The sequence below is a fragment of the Crocuta crocuta genome, unplaced genomic scaffold (assembly GCF_008692635.1).
Source record: "Crocuta crocuta isolate KB4526 unplaced genomic scaffold, BGI_CrCroc_1.0 scaffold11, whole genome shotgun sequence".
NCBI lineage: Eukaryota > Metazoa > Chordata > Mammalia > Carnivora > Hyaenidae > Crocuta > Crocuta crocuta.
This window is the reverse complement of record NW_027528624.1, coordinates 3,013,775-3,028,164: the sequence shown is the minus strand read 5'-3', so window position 1 is coordinate 3,028,164 and position 14,390 is coordinate 3,013,775. Positions and strand designations below refer to the sequence as shown.

The 14,390-nt window shown below is 40.4% G+C and overlaps 1 protein-coding gene across 8 annotated transcripts in view; it reads right to left on the bottom strand.

Moving 5' to 3' along the window:
- The window catches only part of ARID1B (AT-rich interaction domain 1B), a 291,898-nt gene that overhangs the window by 163,412 nt on the left and 114,096 nt on the right, over positions 1-14,390 (bottom strand). For 5 of the 8 annotated variants that reach the window (XM_077755104.1, XM_077755108.1, XM_077755105.1 and 2 more), the window contains exon 3: positions 13,051-13,092. The exons of the other annotated variants lie outside the window; for them this stretch is intronic. In XM_077755104.1, coding sequence (XP_077611230.1) covers positions 13,051-13,092 — 42 coding nt within the window. The remainder of the gene's footprint in view (positions 1-13,050; positions 13,093-14,390) is intronic. 8 annotated transcript variants of the gene reach the window in all.

The window sequence follows — 14,390 nt, the reverse complement described above, 5'->3', positions numbered from 1 at the left end:
TTTCTATCTGCCGCTTTAGTCTAAGGCACATTTTCCTTTATTTCACTTTTCCACAAGCCATAAAAAAACTCATTTCTAATTCATCCGTTCGTTCAGCTTAACCTCTCTTCTCAGCAATTAAAGCACTGTGCGCATCCCTCATCTATCACACAGCCAGCTAAATAATGCATTGCGTCCCCCGCTCATCTTTTATCATCCCAAATGACAGGTATTAGCATATCTCCCCAGTCAATTACAGTGCAGCAGAATAATCACAGCATAATTGGGCGAAAGCCACTCTAATCACCAACCCTGCAAACTCGCAGAATAAAAACTGAGTGGCAGTTCAGACAGGCCTTGCTCTTGTCCATGACTCTAGCCCACAAGCCTGGCAGATCTCCATTTCCTTCCCTTTCAAGCTTATCCTTTGGGGAGGTCAACTTCTCCCTAGGTCCCACGTAAAGGGAAAGAGTGTGTACATATGTGTACACGAGCAGGGACTATTTACATCTTGCACATGCATGTGCTTAATACTTGTGATTCTAGATGTTTGCACATACTGTTAAATAGCACAGAATGACAATTTCCGTCCATCAGAAAACAGTCATGTCAGGAATATGATGCCATTAGACATCCCATTTGGGGCTCAAATTAAGATAAAACAAAATATTAAAATTTTTATAAAGATGACTTATTTATTCTCAAAATTGAAGCCCTTCAAAAATAAGCTTGCTTTATTTATAAGCGACCAGAAATTAAGCGAGACAAAAATAAGACTATAATGTGAGAAATTTAGAATTACAAATGTAAGAGACAATAAATATTTTTTTTCAGTTGCGAAAATGTTCGGAAAATATTGAATATATTTTTAGAATACTTTTATAAGTTTATTAATTTCCCTATGATATTTAATGTGCAATATGCAATCTAGGCCTATATCCAATTCTCATTTTAAATAATATGTATTCATTTGCTACTTCATTCTTCATCTCCTCTCCCCCTCGATGAGATACAAAAAAGTCATTCGGAAATGAAAATTTAATTTGGGAAGAGTGGAGGGAGGTTAAGAGGAATTTCTTATAAAAATGTACGTGGCTCCTTAGGAAGTAGCCAATTAAGGGCTTTAAAGTGCCATGCGTAGCTAGAAGAAAATGAAATATTCTGCAGGATTTAATTTACTCTGTCTCAATCACAGTGAGCATGAGGCCTGTGGCTCCCTCTACTCCTTTCTCCTTTCTCACATTCTTCACTTCTGTCCACGTGGCCATCTACCACCAAAGGAGACCCACCCTTGAGGTGTGCTCCGGCCCGGACTGAAGGCGTTCTCCCCTCAGCCAGAGGCCAACGTCACCAGTGGAGGAGCCTCACCAGGCCCGGTGGGCAGTGAATACTGGCAGCAAGTCTCAGTGACTGGACACATACACGGGGACACACGACCACTGCATGCTGCACGGGTGCCTGGGCTGTGCACGAATGGACACATGACTTGTGGCAAAACTCCCTGCTTAGTGATGCAGGAGTAGCCACGACACAACAAGAATTCAGGAAAGTATGAGAATAAGCCGCTCTTGCCACAAAACAAACGAGATACACTGATTTACTTTTACTACTTAGAATTTATGGGATTTCCAGGCTCGACTCTGTCAGACGATCTGGTCCTTCGACACACACACACAGACACTAAAACAATTATCTCATATCAAAAAATCCAACTGTCAAAAGACCAGAGTCAAAGCAGAATTTAGACACAACAAATAGTCTCCCAGACTTTTTCTTGCTTTCCAGTCGTGTTATTTTAAAATTATAATATGAAATGCTTTATTTGCATTATTACTTCAAGAACTCTGCATGTATTTTTGTTGGCGTATCTTTGCAAATGTACCCACAGGATACATTACTTCAGTTGTAAAATGGTAATTTTAGTGCTTATTGGGGAATATCTGTTACACGTATTTATCAGTGATACATCTGGTAGGCAAGGATTAATTCAACAGGTTTTTTTCCCCCAAATCTGATTTTTGAAATTCATCTCCTAATATATTCTTTAATTCACATAAATGTTCTACTTGGCTTTGAGCATCTTCCAACATATTGGCTCTTTCAACACCAGTCACTTTGACATTCTCAACTGACTTGCAAAAATTGACATGCCTTGGGTAAAAGCCAGACTTAAGGCAGGAAGAAGGGAGGAGGAGGGTTTTCACCATCTGAAGAAACAAAACTGGCTTTAAAATCTGGCATCGGAGAGAACCTTAAAACACACGCAATCAAAATCATCTCTCACCTCCCCTGGAATAATTTCTTTGTTTCTCCCCAACAAAATCATAAGCAGCTTGATGATTATCAGGATCGTCACAGTAACTCTATGCTAAGGAATTTTACAGGCGAGCCCAGAAACGCGCCTCTAATTATTTGTGCACATCCCAAATGAACAGGTGTTTGAGGGTGGGGATGGGGAGCATAAATGCATTTTTATTATTACTTGAAAATTAAGTTCTCAAAAAACAGTGCCAAAATAACGTCCCCAGAGAAAAATGGAGTCAATCAAACTCCAGAATATGTAAGTAAATAAGCTTTCTTTCAAGCCTAACCCCTCCCTGGTTAGACAGGTCACTTTTGAAATCCACAGTTCTCGGGGCCATGTTTAATTTCTAACATCTTCAAAAAAAAAAAAAAAGTAAGTCTGACAAAAGTAGGTATGAATTGTATTGCATTATGCTTCCTTCACTCATTTCCCTATATTCACCATTATCAGAGTAAACATTTCTGCGCAAATGTACTTACTAGATCTAGCGACCATGCCATGCAGTTATCAAATCCATCTAACGAGTCTGCCTTCTCCCGTCACCTGACAGAGTATTTGGTCTAGAAAAGATGGAAGTCCTACCACACTGAGAACACACTTGCTCATGATAAAATATTTTTTGTGTAGTGTCAAAGCATATTATGGAAACTTCACACATTCTCTATTGAGTTATGTGGCTTAGTGGGTACTTTGATGCCGATTAAACTCTACAAACATCTTGGGGTCACCTAATACTTCATACAGTGTGCATATACACATTTCAATTGGGATAAACAGCTTTTAAAGAAAAATAGTGTTTTTATTGTTGAATATAGATCTAAAATGATATGGGAGAGCCTTAATACGCTGAATTGAACCATATGAAATCGCCAACATTAGACTCTTTTTGAGTTGTAAAAATGACAATCCTGTAACACTCAATCTCACATACAGTCCAGTACTGGAAGGGCGAATCCTAGGATTGCTGTAATTCTGTATAAAGGGTACTTGCCTCGGAGGCAGAAACTGAAGTTTTTTATTCTGTTTTGCCAGTAAACAGGCCCTAAAATATGTCATTTTACTTTCCTCAGCCTTGTTCCTTATGAACAAAAATTGAGATTAATATTTTAGGTTACTTTTCCTCTTTGAAGAAATGATGAACAAATAACTGACCCATGAAACTACGGTACTAGAATTAGTCAAGGTGACTCTAAAGATTAGGAAAGGAGATTAAAGGTAACAGGACATAAAATTCCTATACTTTGCTTCTCCTAAAAAAAAAACCCCCAAAACTTTGCCTACTTTTATTTTATAGAAGGATTTGTTTGTAGACAAAAAATACTGATGTTTTCCCCAAGATGATGAGAACAACTTAGGCTGGAAACAGCAGAGGGGAGAAATCAGAAGACTAACAAATGAGGACAGAGCTGAAGGTCTGACTTCAAGAATACAAGAAGACATACAGCCTTTTAGGGCTGAAAACAACCTGATCAAGTAATCAGTTTTCCAACCTGTTAGAAGACTTCACATAGAATATAGGTCTGCTCACTTCCAGCTAAGGAGTCTTAATTACAAAAAAAGCAGGATGGAAATGCTATTCCTTATTTAATCCCAATTCAGAAATTAGGGAAGACCTCAACAACTCTCAAATAAGCCCTTACGGCATGGAAGACCTTTAACCAGTAAGCCTCAGCCTATCTGTTAATGGTGTATGCCTTGGCCTTCATAGCCTTTCGCCTTCTCTCAATTTTATATTCATGCATTGCTCTAAAGGCAGAGTTGAGAAAGAAGCTAAAACAGCCTTTAAAAAGATAATTAAACATGACAAACGAAACTACACCAAAATAGCAGAGGTGAATATAAACGGAACGTTTCCCCCCAAATCTTTTTAAAATAAGAATAAAGCAGATTTATTTTAAAATCAAACATGTAAGTGTATGAACCACCAGCAGATGGCAGAAGGAGAGGCTGGGAAATTCTCTAACAAAAGAAGGGAGCAACTCAACATGGATTCCCAAATCACGACTTGACTACTGCTATGGGTTTTTTTCCTTCTCCAGTCTTTTCTCTCACGGAGATACAGGAAATTCCCTTGCTTCACCAACATATATTCTATCATTTTGATTCAGATTCAATGACTGAAGGAGGAAAGAATAAACTTGGTCCTCTACTTCTCTAAATATTTCTATTGAACTAAAGATTTTCAATAAATAAAAAAAATGTAAATACAAAAAGAAATCCTTTATCTAATGAAAAGTAATAAGAGTTAATAAGATTATAAACTTCAAAATGCAAATCTCTGCTGGTTTCATCTCAATGACACTGTTAACCTTCAGTGTATTTTTACTTGGGTTATAGCCACACCCACACAGCTAGTTAGCCAAGTAAATTCACTGGAAAACATATACCCTGGTACGGAGATGCAAACGACTAAGAAAAACCTGCACCACTGTAGCTTTATAAGGAAAAAATAGATGTGTTTTTAAACAGAAGATTAATGTATCTTTCAGGTGGTGACATTAATAAAAGGAAGGACATTTTAACAGATAACAATCTCTTATTATATGAGGCTAAACATTCTATATCTAGAATCCTACATTAATAGCCCCCAGACATAACCCCAAGTGTATCAATGAATGGCCCATTACAAGAGTCGGCAAAAGAATGTCTTATTTCATAACCTTGTTTAAAAGCTTTCTACTTGAAAAATCCAACCGGACGTACTAACATTATTATGATTATTTTAACTGAACAGAACATCCCCTCTATGTTACCTGAATATGAAATCAAATTCCTTCTGTTTTCTACTTATGTGCTCTAATTCTTGGGGGTGTTATCAATTAAAAAATGGTTATTCTGATTGTAAAATGTGTTATGTTAAAATGTCTTGTTCATATGAATACTTGAAAGTTTTGTTTTCTAGACCAGCTCCAGCCAACAGAACTTTCTTCAAAGACGGAAATATTCTATATATGCACTGTGCCAATATGGTAGCCACTCAGAAAACACACAGCTATGGAAATGTGGTTAGTGCAACTAAAGAAGTGCATTTTAAAATTTAATTGTAACTAATTTAAATCTAAATAACTACACATGGCTAGTAACTACCAAACCGGAAGGGGCAGTTCTGGATGACCAAAAAAATAATGAGACCTGATCAAGCTGGAGACCTGTGAGGTGAACTGGTCAGAAAAGAAAGAAAACTCAGGTGAACATGCTCCCACTTTTCTCCAAGGTCACGTCTTTGGTTTTTTACCCGAAGAAGAACATTTTGAGATAGGCTACCAGTGTTCTATTCTAACCCCTCCTTAGCTATTATCACACATAGTTATGACAAATAATTATAAATTGCATTATTTAACATTTTACTTTTATATGAAGAAGGAAAGAAGGGAAATATAGATGATTTTCATCATGGTAAGATGTCAAAATACAGGACTAAGTCCAAAAGTGACTTATGTCACTGCCCAATATGGTCCCCTAGCTATACAAACTTCTATAATTAAAAGTATCTTAGTTTTAAAAGCACAGGTAAGTTTCACTTTTATTTCATTTGAAATTATTTTTCGAGACGACAAATCCCTTTGTTATTTGTAAGTTTTATAAGTCACATTGGAATGCTATTTCAGTTTCTGGAATACAACAAATACACCCAATTAAAGCAATAAGGATACAGAGTAGCACACAGTTACATCCAAAAGGAGAATAGTAAACTTGTTTCTCTTCTAGAGTTTCTTCCTGGAGTTAGATCATTCCCAAAGTTGTGTCAAGAATGTAAGGTCCACGGAAGCAGGATTTACTGTTAATTATAGCAGTCCCAGCACATAACATGTATATTCCACAGGTATTTGTCTGAATGAAATCAATGAATGTAACCCCAGAACTTGGATTAACACATATTTAAGTTAATAGTGAGATAAATTGGAACCAATTGGTTTTCAGTGTCAACCAGAACCACTCGATAGCTTCAATGAACATTAACAACCAATGCGTCTTCTTTCAGTGGGGTCTACCATATAAACTGCCCAACCTGATACATTAACCCAGATAATGGGAGGAAAAAAGCCAGGAGTAATAGTAATTTAACATCACAGGTTTTCTGCTCGTAACAATCACGACGGTTAAGCTATCAGTAAAGCTCTAAATAATCAGCAACACTCACGTACTGTGAGCCAAGTGCAAGTCGATATGGATATAAAAAGATGAGCAAGATCAAGTCTCTAAGCTCTCAGTCTTGCTGGAAAAAAAAAATGCCACATAGTGGAGCTGGGCCAGGCCATACCATGCTGTTTCCCACATACACATCAAAACGAAGTTGGCAAAAGAGAAATTCCAAATACAGTTGCCCTTTGAATAACATGGGGGTTAGAACTGCACACTCAAAAATCTGTGTATCACTTTGGATTCTCCAAAAACTTAACTACTAAAGACGCTACTGTTGACTAGAAACCTAACCAGAAACACACTGTCGATTAACATGTATTTTGTATGTTATGTGTATTATGTACTGTATTCTTACAATAAAGTAAGCTACAGAAAAGAATATGCTATTAAGAAACCATAGAACTTCCATAAATACATTTACCGCACCGTATCTATGGAAAACAATTGCACGTTAAGTGGACCCACACAGTTCAAACCCGTGTTGTTACGGGTAAACTGTAAAGGCAGTGAGTGCTGTGAGCGCTCAGAGCCTGAGAGCTCAGAAGCCTGCAATACTGAGGAGGAAGGGTGTGAACTGAGGCTGGAAGGTAGGAGGAATTTGAAATCCAACAAGAGAACGGGATTCTGTTTGAAGGGGAGGAAAGGTAGGAGGTTGGCTTCAGAGGGAAGGAAGCTGAGAGCGCCACACAGTTAGGAGGCTATGTTAGTTGGGGGTTAGTAGACCAGTTTGAACTTTGATGTCTTTTTTTCCTAAGATACTTAATCAATAAACATACAGATAAAAAGTAATACGCGAGAGTAACCAAATTTAGTATACATTTTTACATCTGATTTGTAGGTATTTTAAGCTTGTAGACTTTTCTCTCGAGTAGTAATAAATTTTAGGTGCCTAAAACAAATACTAAAAAAATTATTGCCAGAGAGGATAAAAAGGTGAGTAATACTAAGTTATGAAGAGAAAATGTTAAATACTTTAAAGTATTGGGGAAAATTAGGAGATCACTAAAATCCATTCTACTCTCACCTTCGCCAGTCCTAAGCTATGACCCTGGGAACAAAGGATCCTTTGGCCGCTAGCTGCCTCGTCTGCAACATGGAGGAAGGCTAGACCACAGGATCTGAGGACACCCAGCAGGGACGAAATGTTGGGGCTCGAGCACAATATAGCTCCAGGAAAAGACAGAGGGAAAATACAGAAAGGAAGAGACAAGATGAGAAGAATATGTCCTGCAATAGGGTTTTGGTACAAAGGTCTTTCTGAGTTTTCTATGCCTCTCTTAGGGTTTGGTTTAAAACATGGGGGCGGAGGGGACAGGTTGGCTTTCCCTCCCCAGCAGGGGCTGGGGACCACTAGGGACAGTGGCAGCTTGTGGGGTGTCCCGGAGTGGAGGGCTCTGTCACCTGGGGGGCCCCTCTGGTGACCTATAGTCTACGTTTTTCTTCCTCATTCTATTCTAGAACACATACGTTTCCCCTGCATTTTCCTCACTATTCGTTTTCCCATCTGTATTTTTTTGGTCAAAGTTTCTATGAAAAATTATTAAAAAGGGCGTAAAATGCAGGATTTTGGCTTTTTCCAAACAACATTGACAGCCAACAGGGTGCATCAGAATATCTGGATCTGTGGAACTCTAATGCCTCTTTGGAACATAAAACAGGGGCACCTGGGTGGCTCAGGTTAAGCGTCTGACTTTGACTTGGTCGTGATCTCACAGTTAGCGGGTTCAAGCCCCGCGTAGACTCTGCGCTGACAGCTGGGAGCCTGGAACCTGCTTCAGATTCTATGTCTCCCTCTCTACTCCTGCTCTCAAGATGATAAACATTAAAAAAAAAAAAAGAAGAAGAAGAACTGTCAAACGCATGAACTGATAACGTATCCTATATATTTCTGTCCACCCAACCTTTCAGGAGTAGAAGTCTTAAACGTGATTTTGGTAACCAAATGCTAGCATAGCCTAACAAGTAAGCCCTAAGAATTTCCCCCTAATTTGGCCGTACCAAACAAGGGAAGGATTTTTAAATCTTTGTCTTGGCTTTAGGCGCATCCATTCATTCTGCAGGATACTTAGGCAGCCGCGGCCCTGGAGCAGGAGGGAGAGGGGCCGCTGGCATTCCAGGGAGGAGAACCCAGGACGGAGGCCTGGAGGAGCGAGACGCATGCGCTGTGGAGGAGGAGGAAGGGGCACCGCGGCCTGGCTCTCAGGAGGGTCAGCAGAGCGCCGCTGGGGCAACCACGGGAAGAGAGCCAAGGAAGGAAGAGGAGGCCAACTGAGGCAGACAGAGCAAAGAGGCAAGTAAAGCGAAAGGGCTGATGGGGACCTCAGCAAGAGGGGCAGCGCGGGGACAGAGGTGCGGGCAGAGGAGAGGAGGGGGCAGCGAGGAGGCCGGTGGTGGGTGCAGACCGCACTGGGTCTTAGGACCTTCAAGGAAGAGAACGGGCCTTGGGGCCCATCTCCCAGCTTCCCAGCCCACTTCTGTTATTCATTATCCGTGTCAATTTCGATTTCCTCCCCCAATACTGAGAATAACAACAGACCCTAACCCACAGGGAGTGGATTAAATAACAACCTTACTTCTTTCGGATTCTTGACTTAGCTGTCTGCAACAAACGAGATAGCAAGAGATATTCATGATCATGAAATGTTAAAGTCATTTATTTAGATTTTGAGAAGATCTCTTAAGAAATTCATGGAAAAGTTATGATTATCTAGTCTTTTTTTTTTTAATATTTTTTATTTATTTCTAGGAGAGAGAGAGAGACAGCGTGAGCAGGGGAGGGTCAGAGAGAGAGGGAGATATAGACTCTGAAATTCGCTCCAGGCTCTGAGCTGGCAGTCAGCACAGAGCCCGGCGCAGGGCTCGAACCCACGAACCACGAGATCATGACCTAAGCGAAAGTCGGACGCTTAACCGACTAAGCCACCCAGGCGCCCCTCTAGTCTTTCTTTTTAATGACCCAGGAATATTTTACTCACTCCTCTTTTTACTTCTCTACTATAAATTTCTTTGCAGAACTCATAAGCAGCAAATTTTTAGCCTTTTCTGTTTTTTTTATTTTATTTATTTCTAGGAGAGAGAGAGAGAGAGAGACAGCATGAGCAGGGGAGGGTCAGAGAGAGAGGGAGATACAGACTCTGAAATAGGCTCCAGGCTCTGAGCTGGCAGTCAGCACAGAGCCCGACGCGGGGCTCGAACCCACGAACCGCGAGATCATGACCTAAGTGAAAGTTGGATGCTTAACCGACTAAGCCACCCAGGCGCCCCTAGCCTTTTCTATGTTTAATAGTATAATTTTATATATATTTCCTTAGGTGATTTATCAATCATTATCACTAACAGCTTTACTTAGTCCATTGACGACATAGAAGGTACGCTTATCTCGTGAACAAGAACTAACCCATGTTGCCTGCACCTGCGACTCCTGATTTATTATTCTACAGAATTATACATTTGTTAATATGGTCAAGTCTTGATCAGAACCAAAGTCAAAATCAGCGGTCTATAGTTTGTAGAACTTTCCTTTCCTAATATGTTTGCTCATTTTTTAAACCTTTGAAGCACCTCTTCAATTCACTGCAATTCTTGTTTTTGTAAGTGCACAGGATTTTAAATTAATTAAGCATAGAAACAAACTCCAGAAAATCAAAGTTGCCTTAATTCAGAGGAAAAAATTAGAACCACTGGAAAACAGCTGGAGTGTATACTGAGATATAGTTATTAGCATTTCAAATTCTAAGTTACTTTTGACTGCGATAAGCCAAATAAAACGACGAATGAGGATTTGAGAAATTAAGACGTGCAAAGTATAAGAAACAGGACAGCTATCTCTCATTAGATTAGCTTGAAAAAGATTAATCTCAAAACAGCACTAACAGTCTTGATAGTTTGGAAGGAACGCAAAGTTGTTTTCCTGGGCTACGGCTGCAGCACACTCACACCCAAAAATAGGCTGTTTATAGCTCTGGGTCCCAGCATGTTTAAATTATTTTCCAGGGAGACTGACAAATGCAGGCTTTGATCGCAAGTAAATAGGAAGCTTGCAGCTTTTAGCTGGACTTCGGAGAAGCAGCATCCAAGGAGTGATCAAGTAGATTAAGTGGCGAAACGAAAACAAAAACAGGGTGCTTGGGTGGCTCAGTTGGTTAAGTGTCCGACTTCANCGCCCCTCCTCTGCTGGTTCTCTCTCTCTCAAAAATAAATAAGTAAACTTAAAAAAAGGTAAAGAAAGAGCAAAGGCACATTAAAGATCAGCACTAAAAGGATCCGAGACCTACATGAGGGCAGACACACACTCCAGCAATCTCCTCATTTGCCAAGATAATGCCATCAATGTACTACTACCCGATATCGGAGTTATTTATCCCAGTGCATAAAAACAGGGAACAAGGTCAATTGTGAGTAAGTGTTCAGAAATCTGACCAACACTGAATACCCAGACATTTTAAGAAATAAGATAAAAATGTATCTGCTGACTGGCAGATAATGAAGAGGGTTAAAAAAAATTCCAATTTCTCATTTTTAGTTAGATGTGTCGACACTTTGGTACAGACATGCGAAAGTGAAAAGCTTCGAATTCTTTGAAAAATCACTGAATTACCGGGAAGCAATTTCGGACTATTGTTTCTACAAACTGAATTAAGACTACAAGAGCAATGTGCTAGTTTAGCCAGAAAACAAATGCAGAGCCCTAACACTGTGGGGCGGACAGCGAGAGCCGCTGTTAGTTATACTACAGTCCCACAATCCCGCCGCCTACTCGGTAAGTATGAAGGATTATGGAGATGAGTTCACGAGAACTCACCCTACAGGTTTATTAAATATGCAATGAATATTCTGCGCGCATGCTGGGCATTAAATAAAAAATGAAAATTCAAACGATGATATGTTAAATACTACAAATAACACTGAATTGGCTCTGTTTATAATTAAATTTTTCTTTAGTAATTTTTGGCAGATACAGAACTAGAAAAAATATGTTAAGGTAAACCTGAGTCAGTGTACTGAATATTTAAATTTTTATAAAGTCCTGACTTATTTTTTCACTTTTAATTTGTATTCATCTATGACATAAACCTTGCTAAGCTTATAACCTCAGAATGGCTGTGATTCTGGCAGTATTACATCACCTGCCAACCAACTACAGCCCTACTATTAAACTGTACTAATAAAATGCCAAGCATCTAAAATGGAAAGTAGAGAAAATTTTGAAAAAAAAATAAACAAATGATTTTTAGTTTTAAGTCAAAGATGTAGCACATACAGGAGTCAGGTAAGGTAATCAGCCATACCCTGTGCTCTGAAGTTTCCATCAACTCTTCTCCTAAACGTCTGACTTCCCAAGTATTTAATTGATGGCACCGATACTGTACTTCTATACCTCTATGTGAAAATGAAGTCAGGCTCCCCTAATAAGTACCTCTCACCAATTTATTTACATAGTTTAAGAATTACTAGCAAATTAAAAAGAAAAATTCCAGCAAATACACATCCAAAAGGCAAGTCAACCTGATAAAACACTCCAGGTCTGAAAGACTGTAATTCTAAGGTATCGGTGATGGCTCCTCCTGTGTCCGCCCTCTCTTGTGACACATCACCTCCTCCTCTGCCATATTCTCAGCTCCTCTGCCTACCTCAACCTGCATATCCCAATGATCGCCAGTCCCCGAGACTGACTTCTTAAGGATTTTTTTTACTCTTCCACCTGGCTAGCTCAGGTCCACGCTGTCTTTCACCTGATCCATTCAACGCCCTTCACTGGTCTCTGGCAAATCCATCCTCCACAAAGTGGCCAAAATCATCTAAATTGCGAATCCAACCACTACTTGGTTTAAAATCTGTTAATCGCTTTGCGTTTCCTAGAGGATAAAATTCAAATCTTTAACCTCTTCAACCTCCGCTCTTGCTACACGGGCGGAATTTAACTACTTTTAGTTCCCTCTGTTTTTTTCCATGGTTGTCCTGACCTGAAAATAGTTCTCGTTTCTCTTGTCCTCCTCCCTTGCCTAAATATAATCCACTCTCAGGGGCTCAGACTCCTAGAATGCCTTGCCACTGGGCCTCGCCCACTCCGCACTACCCTCCGCCCCCCAACACTTCTAGCGAGGGGACAAGGACGCCACAGGACAACTGACCTGTTCATGGGCCTGTGCCTACCAGCTGACTGACTGTGAGCGAGCTGAGGGCAGGACCTGGGATGTAACTGCGGCTGGAGCACAGGGATTCAGTAACTATTTGGAGCAGGGAAAACGAATGCATGGATTAATGACAGTAGAGTGGTAAGGCAAAACAGCACTTGGAGGCCCGTCGGTGGTGGCTGTTGCAGTCCCAACCTGCGGGCCACTCAGTAAGTAAATCCTGTTCCATGGCTACTTCCAACTTCAAAGTCAACTGCTACTAATCGAAACACTTGGTTTCCTGCACTTATATTCTAGACAACAAAGAAAGAAGGTGAAGAAAATTCTACCACAGTCTAATTGTAATCACAAGTGAGCGGAAACCTTAAACTGTGGAAGAGCTGAAAAACTCTGCATTTGATAATAAAAACAAATCCTATCCGTTGAGCCTTCCAATGCACCTAGGGGAGCTGATGGGACTTGTACAGTAAGCTACGTCAGACTACACACCTTGAGTCCAAAGGCGGTATCCTCCGAGGTCAAGACTTCAACCTGAAATCATAAGGAAAACATAATTTAGGCACTCTCGAAAATGTTCTTTGAGTCTAGCCAGACACCAGAGCACGGGCATGGCCTGGAACCAAGAGTTTGGAGAAAACTGGGGTGCAATTGACGCCAGGCATCAAGAAAGATGGATCTGGGATTCTCTTCGAGAGTCAGTTGGGTCAAAATCCAGGTCATTGCCCTGGGTTCCATTTTTGTAACAGGGCGAAGCTCCTATCAAATTAATCTACTTGCCCTCACACTGATGTGGTGGTAGGAGTCCCTCAAAATGATCGGGGACATTGGGAAAGTCACCTTTCTCAGTTCAAGCACAAGATGTTGTGTATACTTTTAGATCTTTTATGGACAGTGAGGGGAAAGTTATGCTTTGTAAAGCAATTTCATCATTGCTGTGAAGCTGCTAAGTGAGTTCTTGTTCCGCTCACATCGGAGTGGGCAGTCCCGGGTCTCTGGAATCCTGCAGAGCAAGGGGGCCTGACAGCAGCACTCAGGGAAAGGCAGGCCGAGTCTAAGCAACAAGTTGTGAAATGATGGCAGAACTTCAAAACCGCCCATCAGTCTTGTGCATGAGAAGACAGAGCTCATTAACATGGATTTAAAAAGCCTCATGGAACAAGACGTGTATTGATAATTACTGTTTTTTAAACACAATTATTCAGCCTGGTGTGTAAAGCTTTACTTTGACTACTACAAAGTTCCAACATAGGATGGAAAAGAGCAAGGAAAGAAGGCAATATGAATCTTTTTAAATGTCTGCAGGAGACAGCGGGGCTGGGGCAACACATCGGACTGGCAGGTTCACTGTGCGTTCTTAACCCTTTAAAGCTAGGCCTTTGTGGTGGGTGTTTAAGCGGAAGGTGCGCGGACCTATCCAATGGGTCTTGCTATCAAACTAAATTGGATTCTTCCCTTGACGAAAGGAAACAGAGAGGAAGACCATTTCAATCAGACTGTCATCCAGTAGAGGGGTCAAAAAAGAAATTGTATTCTCCAACTGCTTCACCGAAAGTGACGCTCACCCAGCACCTGGCACCTAACAGAGACTCGGGCACAAAGCAAGAGAAACACACGGTTACCAAGTGAGAAGATGACCAGACTCGTTTTGATGAAAACCATATGTTGCCGATACCAAATGTGAAATGTTGGATCAAGTATGGTACAAAATCATTATAAGATTCACTGACAGCATGTCTGTTTACACTTTGATTTCCAAAGCTAATTGTTAGATTCAGAAGCAAGGTCTTATTATAGACTTTGCTTAAGAGGCTGTGGGTGGGGGTGGGGGG